At 51.0% G+C, this 14,748-nt stretch overlaps 1 protein-coding gene across 1 annotated transcript in view; it reads right to left on the bottom strand.

The window, feature by feature from the left end:
• Window positions 1–461: 461 nt before the first annotated feature.
• Window positions 462–14,748, bottom strand: part of GREB1 (growth regulating estrogen receptor binding 1) — a 66,919-nt gene continuing 52,632 nt past the window's right edge. Inside the window, exons 24-32 of the mRNA XM_065927189.1 lie at window positions 14,508–14,650; window positions 10,976–11,137; window positions 9,873–10,077; window positions 7,226–7,400; window positions 5,422–5,640; window positions 4,352–4,487; window positions 2,969–3,169; window positions 2,157–2,295; window positions 462–821 (exon numbers count right to left, since the gene is read on the bottom strand). Of these exons, the coding sequence (XP_065783261.1) occupies window positions 658–821; window positions 2,157–2,295; window positions 2,969–3,169; window positions 4,352–4,487; window positions 5,422–5,640; window positions 7,226–7,400; window positions 9,873–10,077; window positions 10,976–11,137; window positions 14,508–14,650 (1,544 nt within the window). The 3' untranslated portion in view covers window positions 462–657. The remainder of the gene's footprint in view (window positions 822–2,156; window positions 2,296–2,968; window positions 3,170–4,351; window positions 4,488–5,421; window positions 5,641–7,225; window positions 7,401–9,872; window positions 10,078–10,975; window positions 11,138–14,507; window positions 14,651–14,748) is intronic.

Here is a 14,748-nt window from a genome sequence, read left to right as displayed (position 1 = left end):
TTACTTTTGCCCTTTCTAAGAGGTAGGGTATTTACCCTATACTATTTTAATAGAATCGTATTTGCTCTGAAGTGAAACTATTTGTTTTACTTTATTAAATTTGATGCCTTTGGGCTAGTTTCTAAAAGAGTAAACTTACACAATTCATAATTAAGTGAACCTACTTCATTTTTCCTTGTGTCCAGGCTTTAGGTTAAAATGGTCTTTTGGACTATTGCTCTGGAGTAGGTTAGAGGGAAACCTACTTAGCCAACATCACATCCATCATCTGAAATGCTGGCATCTCTACAAGCTAATCCAAAAGGGACCCTTCAGAACTAAGAGGAAAGTCAAGTTTGTCCAAGTGTGTCCATGGAAGCATATGGATGATGTGACAGTAGGCAAAACTTTGTTCTTCATAAAATGGACTTCGATACAGGCCAGGGCGGTGGGATCTGGCCCAGAACCTAGAAGTCTGGGGTTGGAGTTCTTGCTCACCATCCACTCGTCCCCGTTGCTCTCAGTAAGTCTCCGAGCATCTCTGGGACCTACGGTTCCCTGGCACCTACCGTGAAGGTGTGGCCTACAGACACCTCTGGGTCCCGTCCCGGTCCAGACGCCCCGGGGTTGTAATTCTTCCTTTAGCCTCAGCAGCCTGAGGTTGGGCAGGCTCCACCCTCAGATGTGCCGTCCGGTCAGGAAGAAGAGCGGCCGGTCCTCCTTGGCGTTGGCCGTCTGGAATTCATCTCGCAGCCGAAACTGCCACTCGTCTTCCAGCTCCAGGCGGACAACTGTCTGACGGAGCGAGTTGCGGTCCTGACAGATCACACACAAGGTGGCACCTGTGAGGACAACGCAGAGGTGTGTGACCGGAACAGGGGAGTTTCTGCGCAGGAAAGCTCCTGCCAGGCTGCCGTTTGCCAGAGCAAAAGACGATGCTGCTTTTGGAAGGGAAGGACCAGATGTCCAAGCGAGCGCCTGTTTCCAGGGGCTGCTTCGTCATCTTAGCCAGACGGTGAGCGTGCGACTTGGCAGGTCTGGCAGATGAGACAACATGGAACCAAGAAATGATGGCAAAGAAGCGAGCAGACGGGGAGAAGGAGACAGACTCTCAGGATCACAAACCAGCATCCTCAGCTCTAGCCCCCGGTGGAAAACACCCTGCCCCATAGCCTAACCCTTCCCTCTTCACCCATCGCAGTTGTCCACCCGCCCAGGCCCCACACACCTCCTGCCTCTCCTCCTGCCTGGCAACATGAACTCTCCCTCCTCTCGACACCTAGCGCACATCAATAATCATGGGTGTTCATTCCGTCTATTAGACAAGATGTTTCCCAGGAGCACAGAATGTTGTGGAAACCTCTGACTATTTCCCCAAAGCTTATGCAACCCCCCGGTGCTCACTCAACACCTCGCAGAAAGGAAGGTGGGTGTCATGGCCAACCAAGAAAAAGTGAAGATCAATTAGGGATCCCAGCTGGATTGGAAATAGTGTTTTTAAGTCATACTGAAATGAACATTTCCCACTCTCAACCACTCCAGCACGAAAACACCTATAGAGGGAGAAAGATTAGAAGAAAAGTAAAGATGCACACAGCAGCCTAAGACAAAGAAGAAGAACTCATCCACCAAGAAGAAAAAGTGTCTAAGGAGTCTGCATGCTTAGGCTAAGAGCCTGGCCTGAAAAGCAGCAGAAAAGCTGAAAATATCTTCTGGTCACTGGGAGGAAAGGGGATGTGTCTTATCTCTGTGCAAACAGGTAGAGGGGAGGAGCCACCCTGGGATCCCACCCCAGCTTTCTTGTGCCTCCCTGGAGCGCCGGGGAAGTCACATGGCCTGAGTCTCAGTTTTGTGGTTGTTGTTTAGTCACTCAGTCATGTCTGACTCTTTGCAACCCCGTGGACTGTAGCCCACCAGGCTCCTCTGTTCATGGGATTCTCCAGGCAAGAATACTGGAGTGGGTTGCCATGTTCTCCTCCAAGGGATCTTCCCAACCCAGGGATCAAACCCGTGTCTCCTGCACTGGCAGGCAGATTCTTTATCACTGAGCCGCCAGGGAAGCCTGAGCCTCAGTCTACTCATTGGTAAAAAGGACGAGGACCACATTCACCTCCACAGAGGTGCCACTGATGACAGCCATTCAAGTGAAGGTCCACCGCAAGAGCATGAGAAGTTACCTTTCAGAAAGTGAAACTTTTTCAAAAAGCTAGCTCCCACAAAAGAGTCACAGAGGTACAGCAGGAGTCCACTGAACACGAAGTCAGAGCAGCTGATGTTTAAGGAGTGGGGCCTGGAGCTCACGTAACACACAGAGATCTGGGGGGAAAAGAAAGCAATCCATGAGAAAATGTCATTTCCCACGAAACACTCCACAGCACTGTGCTGGAGCTTTGCATCCAACACACACTAACTGCCAGGTCAAGCCCAGGCTTGGAGGACCAAAAACGATATTCAGTGTCATTTTCAAATCTTATGTTCTAAACATCAACCCAGAGACTTACCCAGATATACCTATTCATTACCTCGTTTGAGAGTCAGAAATGTTCTGGCATGAGTAGTAAGTTTGATTGCTAACTTTCCACGTCAGGGTGTGTGTGCTAAGTCAGTTTAGTTGTGTCCGACTCTTTTCAATCCCATGGACTGTAGCCCGCCAGGCTCCTCGGTCCATGGGATTCTCTAGGCAAGAATACTGGAGTGGGTTGCCATGCCCTCCTCTAGGGGATCTTCCCGGCCCAGGGATCGAACCTGCATCTCCTGTGTCTCCTGCACGGGCAGGCAGGTTCTTTACCACTGAGCCACCAGGGAAGCCCCTTGATAAGGGGGTGCACTGTTTCAATTCTTTCAGCCTTTACCTTATCGGCTGTAAAGCAGGGGTCAGGCTGGAGCTGACGCAGTTGGGGGGCTATAATTCCAAGCTCTGGGTTCTAGCTCCCGTGTTGAGGGACTTCTCTGATTGATGGACTCGACAGCGCCCCCCTCAGACGGTTACCTGAGACCCCAGGTTCAGGTAGCAGTCCACGGACAGCACGGGGTGGCCGGGATTCTTCAGGGACAGCGGGAAGAAGCGGTGGCTGTGGTGCTGGAGGAACTTCTCCAGGAGGAGCTGCGCGGGGGCCGCGAGGAACGTGTGCTTGCTGTCGGGGGCGCAGATGTACTGGGCGGGCACGACGGCCATGGGGCTGTCCGACACCTGTGTGGGGGCGGGCGGGCGTCAGCCACTCCCGGGGACCCAGCGCGGGCCTTCCCGGCGTGGATGGCTGTGTGCAGCTGTGATGTGAGAACACACACGTCCACGGTGAAGCTCTCCACTAAGGGAAATCTGGCTTAACTAAAGTGGGACGTGTGCAAACTGACCACGGGATCAGTGATTATAGACAATGACCACTCCATGCAGAGACATGGCTGTCTGGTCTAGAAAAAAATAAGAGAACCCACAAACCCAATGTTCCCCTAAATCCTGAGATGTCAGCCTCTGGGAAGGGCCAGCCTTCCCCCTGACCTCCAGATCCCCTCTGTCTCCTGTCCAGTCCCACTGGTCTTCCTCTTGATGGCCCGGCCCTCTGAGGCCATAGTTTCTTACTCCATCACCAACGTATTTCCCAGGCTGGAGCCAGACAGACCGGGGACATATACATAAGACTACTCAAGTCCTCTGATGGACACCTTTCAGTGGGTGCTCATTACTCCTGAAGTCAAGCATGTTCCCACGGCAGAAAAGGTTCTGCCTACCTCTCCAGCTCCTCTCTGCCACTCTCTTCCATGGATCAGAGGGACCTTCAAGGCAGTGTGCCAATGACCTATGGGTTCCTGGAGGATACAGATCGCCGAGGACACATCTCCCCCCACCTGGAGGCTATCTCCAGGGAAGATGGCACACCCATCAGGCTAGCCTGTCAGTCCCATTCAGATAGTATTTAGCAGGCGCTGTCCCAGGGACCGTAAGAAGAGCATGGTACCACATCTGACCCCCTAGGGCTCTGCCCAGCAGAAAAGCCAGACAAGTGAGCAGCGAAGACACTGATGGAGATGTGCTCAAGAAACCACGTGGAGAGCGAGCGTGAGGTTGGGGGTGGAGGTGAGGGCAAGGGTGCACGGGAAGGCTGGTGGTGGGCATGTACCAGGGAGACACACGCGCACGGGCGCACACACACACACACACACACACACACACACACACACACACACACACACACAGAACCAGAGATGAGAAGGGAAACTCGATAGAGTCTTTCCCTTCTCAGGGCTCCCAACTGGCAACTCTCACTGCCCAGCCGTCAAGCCCACCCCGCTGACTCAGAGGTGCCCGGGTGGCCTCCCCGCCAGCTTTCCCACCACGGGCAGCAGCTGTCTCTGGGCACACGGCCGCACCCACCTTGGACGTGATGTGGAAGGACCTGTGCCCGCCCACCGCGATCTGCTTCTTCATCACGCTGAAGCGGTTGAACCGGCAGAGCAGCAGGCCGGCGCTGTGCACCCTCAGGTTGAAGTCCACGTCGTCACACATGAACCTGGCGGGAACCAGAGGAAGGGGGCAGGTCGGCCTCCAGGCAGCTCACAGTCACGCCCCCACCAGACACCCCCATACCGGGGGTTGGGCAGACGAGTAGGCTCGTTCCTGCCCCCAAAGACCTTCCCCAGGAGGCACAGGAGGCAAATCAAGAAGGGAACAAGCTGAGATGCCCCTACAACCAAGAAGGCAGGGTGTTCTCAGGCTTTACTACAGAAGCCCTGTCACATGAGGACCATGCACGCCACGCCAGGCACCGTGAAGGGTACTTAACAAATGCCACCTCATCTGTGTGTTAAAAGGAAGACAACTGACCTCCCAGAGTAAATATATGAGCCACCGTTACAGCTGAGGAAATCAAGACTCACAGATGGCCAGTCATCTGCCTAAATTTCAAAGTTGACAAACAACAGAACCCACATTCCTGGCAGGTCAGTCTGCTCCAAAACAGACACTCCCCTGCGGGCATTCTCGGGGATGTGCCCACTGCCTGGCAGGTACAGGGCTTGCTAACATTAGCAACTGGATTCTTCTTGAGACATGAACACTCCTGCGGCTAGATCCAGAGAGAGGGACACAAGGAAATTATCATTTCCTTTAGCACTCAAGCTCCTAGAAAGTAATGTGTTCACAGAAGGAGCCAGAAAAGCAAGAGAAACACCATCTAGAATGGAAGTCATTAAATAAGGTACCATGTGAACTGGTGAAGGAAGCTGAATGGTCTTATGCAAATCTCCCCTAAAATTATGCAACAAAAATATTAAAAAAAAAGAAAAACCCATGAGGACTGAAAGCAAGGGGCCAGGCCAGTGCCATGGAAGGGAAGGCCCTGCAGGGCAAGGAAGGAGCAAGGGCCCTCCAGGAGTAAGGCTGCCCCTTCCAGTGGGCCCTGGGACTGTGGGCTGAGCTGACGGCCGTGGTCGGGCGGGGCTCACCGGTTCTGGTTGTACTGCACATTCTGGGTCAAGTCCACGTTCAAGACGATGAAGTCATGCACGTGGCAGCGGGAGAAAGGCTCGCGCACCTCGCGGCTCCCGGTCTTGCTGGACCACTTCCGCATGCCGATCAGGGCATAGTGGGTGATGTTGGGGGACGCCTCGATGTGCTGCATGATGTGCTTCAAGGACACGTTTCTCTCCGACCAGGAAAATTCTCTGCTCAAAGGAGGGAGACGGACATTCCCAGGTCGGCATGCAGACTGGGCCGGCCAGGCCACTGCTTTCCCCTGAACGTGCCGGGTGGACTGGTGTGCCCAGAACCCATCACAGCCACCAGGTACTTCAAATTCATTATCACTGATCCTCGAAGCAATCCTGTGACATAGAACCATCATCCCCATTTCACAGATGAGGAAAAAGAGGCTCTGGCTGACTTGCCCAGTGTCGCTCAACAAAGCTCGGGTGGAAGGGTGTTATCTGTCTCCAGAGCCCATTCTCTGCACCATGCCACAGCACCTCCCATTTCTGGTAGCAATTCCAAGGAGACTGGGGGGAGGGAAGGAGGCAGCATGTAAACACCTCCCACCCCACCCTGATGGCGACTGAGGTCTGGGAAGACAGTGAAGGCCCCCTGACAACCAGGGAGGTCAGCCGGAGGGAGTGACCCCGGGGTTGGTAGCCCAGGCAACAAGAGTTCTGTGTGTGAGAGACCCAGTAAGTGGCTCAACGTCTCTGCATCTCGGCTTCCTCTTCCCCAGATGAGGGGCTTCCGCTAAGCTCCCTAAGGCCTCAGCCAGCTCTGACACACCAGGACTTAAACATTCTGCTTCGGAATGAAATTCAGAAAAGCAGAGGGGAAAAGCTGAGTTCTCTTCCTTATCGCTGTCCTCAGCCAAGCTCTCGCCCTCGGAAGGGTGACAGTGAGAATATTGAAAGCACGCCGGCTTGCTGTTGTCATGTCTGTGAGCTCTACCAGACCGAATACGTTTGTTTCTAGAAGAACAGTGGAGAGGATGGAAGTTGCTACACTAGTACTTAGGACTCACTAACACAAAAGAGAAGAACTAACCTCACATCATCTCTCAAAAAAAAAAAAAAAAAAAAAAAAGCCAAGCATTCAAGTTGTCTCTCAAATAAGCCAAAGATAACGGCTAAGTTGAAATACTTGTGCCAAAAAACCACAAATCTTCCCAATGATGCTCAGATGCAGCTCTACCTGCTGAGCCTTTTCCACCTCGTGCTGCTCCATCACCCCCTCCAGGCACACAATTCACGGTTTACCTAATCCTCATAACAAACCTCTAGGACAAGGGCAAGGGCCCCTTTGAAAGGTGAGGAATCTAAAACCCAGAAAGAGTCATTTCCCGAACGTCACACAGCAAATAAAAATACAGCTTCATGTCACGAGGAGGCTGGAGTGGGGAAAAGGTTCTAGAAGGTGTAGAGGAGGGCGCATCAGTGATGGTGATGGTCCATTTCTTCATCAGGGAGTTTGTTAAGTGGGTGTGTTCTGTTTGTGAAAATACCTGGATACCTATGACACTTTCTTTTTCCAATATATTTATACTGAATTTATGTTGCATTATTTTCTGTCTCTGCTGTGTCTCAGTAAAATGTTTTCAATTAAAAACTCAAAAGCTTGGCAGGTGAGCCCACCCCAGGCAGGGCTCTGTCACTGCACACCACATCTTCTAACAGGAGGCGCCCTCCGGGGTCCTCAAAGGATGGACAAGAATCCCCCACTGGGCAGAGCGCCTGCTCCCTTGTCTCACTGGGGTGCCGTCAGGAAAAGGGCTCTCACCTGCTTCTCTCACCCCCACCGTCGATGTCCACCACGTTCCACATCACGCAGGAGTCATCAGAAATCACAATGAAAGGCCAGATGTCCTGCGGCTTGATTCCCAGCTCCTCCTGACGGTTCCGCTCCAGCTCCAGGTTGTGGTAAGACAGCTCCTTGATAAGGAAGTGGGCGGCGCCTGAAACGAGCAGACAAGCCCGACTTGGGTCAGTCCGAGTGCCCACCCCCACCCAGGACAAAGCCCCGGTGAGAACGAGAATTTGACGAAAGCCCACCCAGGCCCCAGCCCTACCTGCTCTTATCTGCAGTCCTTATCCACTCACTAGAGGCTATTGACTTGGGAGAGGAAATTCAAGGGCAGAAAACACTCCCCTCCCATTAGTGCACACATCTCTCTATTTATCTTTGCTTTTCTAACAGCCGAGACCATGAATAAACCAATAACCGAGCACTGAAGAAAAGAAGAATAGTCAACAAATCAAAATAGCTTTAAAAGCCAGAAAGCTGAAAGAGAAAGGTCTTTCGATTCTATGTAGACAAAAACCGTCTCTCACCATCTGCCTCTACAAGGATGAGGCCACTAGTGGCCACCTTCAACACACCCTGCAAGCAGTTCAGGGTGGAGAATGAGGCACTCTGTGCTCTGGGGAAAACCGGCAGAACAGGCCTTCAGATCGTGAGATATTTTTCAGGAGAAGATTTTATGAGCCCAGATTCGTGCACTGTCTCCTATCTAAAAAAGCACTAAAGTCCTTAATGGAGACACCTGCCGTCCGTGACCAGCACCATCCTTCTGGTGACCAGCAGCATCCCTCCACTGAAATGTGCGCCTGATGGCAGTTAACCGCCTTCACCAAGATCACATATACACTGACCTCCCCCTCATCTCTTGGGAGCAGTTCCTCGGAGCTAGCTGAGAGGCTGTCTCCCAGGCTCTGGTCCTCATTTTGCCCCCAGTAAAACTTTACTTACAATTCTCTCATTGTGCTTTTTTTTCAGTCAACACCTAGAAGACTCTCTCAAGTCTCCATTCACAGAAATTTGAGTAGGGCGTGTCTTAAAGGGTCTATCACCAAAGAATTCAAGTGACAGGTTATCCCAGAAAACCTGCAATTAGTGAAATTAGGGTATAACACTGTGGAAAATTCTGAAAGAGATGGGAATACCAGACCACCTGATCTGCCTCTTGAGAAACCTGTATGCAGGTCAGGAAGCAACAGTTAGAACTGGATATGGAACAACAGACTGGTTCCAAATAGGAAAAGGAATACGTCAAGGTTGTATATTGTCACCCTGCTTATTTAACTTATATGCAGAGTACATCCTGAGAAACGCTGGGCTGGAGGAAGCATAAGCTGGAATCAAGACTGCCAGGAGAAATATCAATAACCTCAGATATGCAGATGACACCACCCTTATGGTAGAAAGTGAAGAACTAAAGAGCCTTTTGATGAAAGTGAAAGAGGAGAGTGAAGAAGTTGGCTTAAAGCTCAACATTCAGAAAACTAAGATCATGGCATCCGGTCCCGTCACTTCATGACAAATAGATGGGGAAACGGTGGAAGCAGTGACAGACTTTATTTTGGGGGGCTCCAAAATCATTGCAGATGGTGATTGCAGCCATGAAATTAAAAGATGCTTACTCCTTAGAAGGAAAGTATGACCAACCTAAACAGCATATTAAAAAGCAGGGACATTACTTTGTCAGCAGAAGTCCATCTAGTCAAGGCTGTGGTTTTTCCAGGAGTCATGTATGGATGTGAGTGTTGGACTATAAAGAAAGCTGAGTGCTGAAGAATTGATGCTTTTGAATCATGGTGTTGGAGAAGACTCTTGAGAGTCCCTTGGACTGCAAGAAGATCCAACCAGTCCATCCTAAAGGAGATCAGTCCTGAATATTCATCAGAAGGACTGATGTTGAAGCTGAAACTCCAATACTTTGGCCACCTGATGTGAAGAGCTGACTCATTGGAAAAGACCCTGATGCTGGGAAAGATTAAAGGCGGGAGGAGAAGGGGACAACAGAGGATAAGATGGTTGGATGGCATCACCGACTCAATGGACATGAGCTTGAGTAGGTTCTGGGAGTTGGTGATGAACAGGGAGGCCTGGCATGCTGCAGTCCATATGGTCGCAAAGAGTCAGACACGAATGAGCAACTGAACTGAACTGAACTGATTAAGAATATTCAGGGTCTTCCCCAGTGGTTCAGTGGTAAAGAATCCACCTGCAATGCAGGAAACGCAGGAGACTCAGGTTCAACCCTTGGGTCAGGCAGATCCCCTGGAGGAGAGCATGGCAACCCACTCCAGTATGCACGCCTGGAAAATCCCACGGACAGAGGAACCTGAGAGCAATAGTCCATGGGGTCACAAAGAGAGGAACACGACTGAAGCCACTGAGCACACACACATACAAGAACATTCAGAAGAGCACACACACAAGTACACACACAGTTTGGTGGTCTTGGTGCAGTGGTGGGACAGCAGTGATTATAGAATGAATGTCATTAATATGCACACACCTGTTGGAGGGGACTAAGGGGAAACAGGTGTTCAGACTAGAAAAACACTTCTCAGTGGATTTCCTATGAAGTCAATGTGTCTTGAATTTAACTTTGCAACAAATTTGGGAAAAAAAAAAGGCCTACCAACTCCAGCGCTGTTGAAGATGCTGGGGAGGACCAGCATGATATGGTTGGGCCAGTATTTCTTGTAAATCGCCATCTCGTACTCCTTGACAACCAGCACGTGCAGGTGGCTGGCACCATCCATCGCGTGGTACAGGTTAAAGAGTCCGTGCTCATGACGGCCAGTTGTGGGAGTAAACGTCGGGCTCTTTATGTATTCGTGACTCTGGAGAGCATGGGCACAGAGACGTCAAGTGTTTGTCAGCCTGGCCACGAAGACTGCCCACCCTCCAAGATGGGACTCTGCAGCCTCCTCCATCAGAAGATGGTGCCTGTTTCCACACGCCTTGCTCTGGCCGAGTCTTGGGACTTGCTTTTATGGATGAAATGCAGTAAAGATGGTGGCGTGCCAGTTCTGAACCTGGCCTCCAGAGGCATTCTGTCCTCTCTCAGAGCCCCCCACCCCTGGGAGAAGCCCGGGCTAGCCTGCTGGATAAGGAGAAGCCACAGGAGCAGACACTGGCGTCCCACTGAGGCCACCATAGTCCAGCCCCACCACCAACCTGGTAACTCACTTCAAACACAAGGGATGGCAACCAGGATAACCACCCAGCAGAACCAAGCCCAAACTGCCAGTGCACAGAATACAAAGCGAAATAAATGCTTGTTTGAGAATGGTTTGTAAGGTGAGCAAAACTAACGGGCTTATATCAGTGACTCAAATCCATGACCCTCACCTATTGGCGCCTAATACACGTTGAGTGCACGTTATTCCCGTGTGACTTAAATCCCTCCACTTGGAGCCATACAGCCTAGCTTCTTATTCACTCAGGCTGTGAATCTTCTATATAAACAACTGTGTTTTCTTTCACTCTTTTCTCAACAACCAAGCTAGGTCTTCCATTCCTTCTCGATTTCTCAAAGCACTTGCCACAAAGCTATGTGCTGAGCTGGTGCTCCTAACCAGTTCTGATGGGAACCATCTAGAAAATGGAGTAGAGTAACTAATAAGGCCTCCGTCACCCTCTAATAAAGGGCCACACTGCCCCTTGACAAAGGTTTTCATTGCTTGATAATAGCCCCTGGGTCTGCAAGGCTGAGTCCCAGAGCCGCAGGGCCAGTACCTTGTCTGTGACGAGGGGCAGTCGCATGCTCTCCAGCTGGCCTCCAGGTTGGCTGAAGACAAAGTGGTGCTCCTTGGACTTGGGGATGATGAAGTGGAGCTGGATTTCCTCTCCTAGCATGGAGTAAGAGAAGGCAAAGGCGTGCAGGGTGGACTCATAGAGCTGGGGTGCGAGGGGGAAAGGACAGAGCTTGTCATCAGTGTCCGGCCTGACCTCCCGGAAGAACCCAGGCCTGCTGCGGCCATGACCACACACAGGCCACTGCCACTGCTGCCCCAGCTGATGCCAGTTCATAGCATGGACACCAGGTCTCGCAAGTGTGTACCCAAGGCCACACCTGATTGGCCAGAGGCTCCCATCCTGGTGCTGACCCCTCAGTACCCAGGGGATGGCTCTGTAGCCTCCCAGCCTTTCTGGACTCTGGATTGGACCCAGAGGCATGCTTGAGCACCAAAGCCTTCATGCTCCAGGTCACATTTTTAATTTCAACAAAGATTATTTTCCCATCACAGCTAATCTGTGTAACAGCAGAAGACAATAAATAACTGTATAAACTTGTGCGTGTCCGTATCATGCACCACATCCAAGACTCAGGAACCAATGAATATTCCTAGGTCCTCACTCCCAAGGTGGACATCCAGAGGTCTTGGGCTCACTCCCATCCCGAAGTCTAGCCTCACCTCCAGTCACTTTGTCTAAAGAGTCCTCCCATTACCCAGTCACCGTGCCCACACTGCGCCTGGTGCAATCTCCCAGCCCGGCGAAGCCCAGGCCAGAGGTATGCCTCCTCCAGGCCTCGGCTCTGGCGTCCACAGCAGGGCCTCACCGGCCCCTCTCCCTTCAGCTACCCCTGCAGAGGCACAGCTAGACTGTCCCACGTCCTCCCAGGAGCCACGGGGACCAGGGCAGGACTGACACGGGCCAGGATGTGCTGGCTGTGACGTCTGATGGACTGTGGCTCTGCTTTGAGAGCCAAGATGAGGGAGAAACAGAAGCCGACCAGGGGAGGGAGCAAAGAGGGACATAACCGAGGAATTTCCTAAGGCTCCCAGGGAGCCTTGAGCAATGAGGAGAAAGAACCAAACAGCAGAGGCAGTGACCTGTCAGCAGGGAGTCAGCGTGTACCCCTGTGTCCTCAGGGGCCTGGTTTCACACCCCTGCAAGTGTGGCCCCAGACCCGACCCGCCTACACAGAGGCTGGCCCTGGGGGTTGGAACTCAGACCTGCCCTCCTCCTCCTTCTCCTCCAGGCTCTGTCCACTCATTCACTGCAGACCCTGAAGCAACCAGGCACTGAACCCTTCAAGTCTCTGCATTCTTTACATTTCAAGATCAGGAAAATGTTTTCACTTGTATTTTTCTCTGCCTTGAAAGAAAAACTTCATCTCCAAGGGAAGAAATGTTAGGAGGGTTGATCTGCAGCAAATAGGATTTCTGATCATTCTTAATCCTTTGAAAAACCACTCATATGTATTTTCTAATTTTGTCTAGAGTACAATTGCAAAAATCTGTGCTTAAAGGAGACAGGTGCTACTTCAGTAGCAGCTAAGCTCAAGGCCGGGCAGATTTGGGAAAATTAAAGCTACCATCTTCTGTTTCCCTCTGCAAAGGGGATAGACAGAGGAAGCTGGCGCCCTTGTCACCTTCAGGCCTTTCTGGGGCAGCTACGCGGCCTGGAAGAGCTGGCCTGCACCCCTGGGTGTTGCCCAGCTATCTGTCTCCCATCAGCTCCGGCTGCCCTTGACTCCTCTTTCCTTGCCTGCATCTGAAATGAAAAGAAATTCTAAGTGTAAAATCCCACCCTCCCTCTATTTCTAGATAACCCCACAGGCCCCCAAAAACCTCCACAAGGCTGTGTTTAGTCGCTCAGTTGTGTCCAACTCTTTGCGACCCCATGGACTGCAGTTCACCAGGCTCCTCTGTCCATGGGGATTCTCCAGGCAAGAATATTGGAGTGGGTTGCCATGCCCTCCTCCAGGGGATCTTCCCAACCCAGAGATCGAACCCAGATCTCCCACACTGCAGGCAGATTCTTTTACTGTCTGAGTCACCGGGGAAGCCCAAGAATACTGGAGAGGGTAGCCTTTCCCTTCTCCAGAGGATCTTCCTGACCCAGGAATCAAACCGGGGTCTCCTGAGTTGCAGGCAGATTCTTTACCAGCTGAACTACCAGGGAAGCCCCTCCACGGATTAGTAAGAGACTATTCAAAACTGGTGGATGCTAATTAACTCAACTTATTGTGACAATCATTTAGCAATATATACATATATCAAATTATTATGTTGTCTACATTAAACTTACACAATGTTATCGGTCAGTTATATCTCAAAAAACTGGAAAAATTGTTCATTTTCTTATCAAGTGTTCATCAACTGAAAAAAGATCAACTTAAAAAGTAGAAAAATTAAAAAATAAGAAGAAGCTACCCTCTCCCAAGGTAGCTTTGCCCCCATCAGGACTCAGCTAAGAGTTCTCACTGCAAAGGCCCCATTCCTCTCCACAGCACGGATGACTCTGTGGTCTGTCTGTGCCCACCAAGCCAGCCTCCTGTCCTGGGACCAGCCTTCATTCTAAGCTCCATCAACACCCACTAAAGTCACTTCTGATTCCTCTAGACACCCCTCGTCTCCCTGCTATTGCACTTGTCATTTGCTCCTTCCCCCCCACTTCTGTCCACCTTGGCTCCTTGGCAAACTCTCACTGATCCTTCAGAACCTTCTCTCCTGCTCCCTGCCCAGTATCATATCTTCATTTATTAAATGGGGATGATGCTATAGCCTCGTGTGGTTTTAATGAGAATTAAGGAAGAAATTCAACAGCACGGTTTCCTAATCAAGTGCCCCTTGAATGGATCACAGGTGTCACTTAAACATAAACTGCTTCAGCCAGAGCCCTGGGAGCAGTCTTATCCATCTACCCAGGGTCCAGGGCAAATATCATTTTCTATCACGTAAAAATTTGGGAAGTACTGGTATATAAAAAGTGCCTAGTACATAGCCTGGTGCATAGTAGATGCTCAGTAAATGCAACTTTTTCTCTTAAACCTCATAAGGTCTACACGTCAACCATACCGCTTTCCTGCCAACTTTAGCCTGCTCCAAAGTTTTGTTTATGTGCACCTGTCCATCCCTAGACTGTGAGCCTCAAGTCTGGGGTTTTCTTCACCTCTGAGTCTGTGTCCAGTACACAACAAACACTCAGGAAGTGTCTGCTGCACTGAACTAACTTGAAATTGCTAAGATGTAAAGAAAAGTAAGACTTTGATAGCCGGTTAACTCTGCCACTAATACATGTGCTACCCTGGGGGAATCACTGTTCGGTAGCTTCAATAATAATTTCAGAGATGCTTGAAGGGAATGGAGGATTCAGGACGAAAAGGCTTCTTCCAGAACTTTCCACCTCCTGACTCCAGGATGCAAACATAACAAGAAGAAGGAAACCGAGGTGCTAGCCAAGGTGAAACACGTAGCCAAGAGTCGTCGAAGTGCCCGCTGGAGTCTAGCTGGGGCGCTACCTGGGGGCTCCGTCCTACCTGGTAGCGGGGGTGGAAGCCCATGTACTGGTGGCACTGCTCACAGTGATGGTAGGTGTTGTACGCTGCGAACTTGGACAGCCTCATCCTCGCCGTCTGGCGTCGCAGGTACAGGTCCTCCGGCTTCCGGTGCGTCCCTCTGTCTGCAGGAAATCCCAGCGTTACAGAGCGCAGGAGGCCCAACCAATACTCTCTCCTCCCGCCTGTAGGCAACGATACACTGTAACAGGGCTTCCTGGGA

Source organism: Muntiacus reevesi, chromosome 3, assembly GCF_963930625.1.
Source record: "Muntiacus reevesi chromosome 3, mMunRee1.1, whole genome shotgun sequence".
Taxonomy (NCBI): domain Eukaryota; kingdom Metazoa; phylum Chordata; class Mammalia; order Artiodactyla; family Cervidae; genus Muntiacus; species Muntiacus reevesi.
Note: the sequence above shows the minus strand (reverse complement) of the source record. Positions and strands in the feature narration are given on the sequence as shown.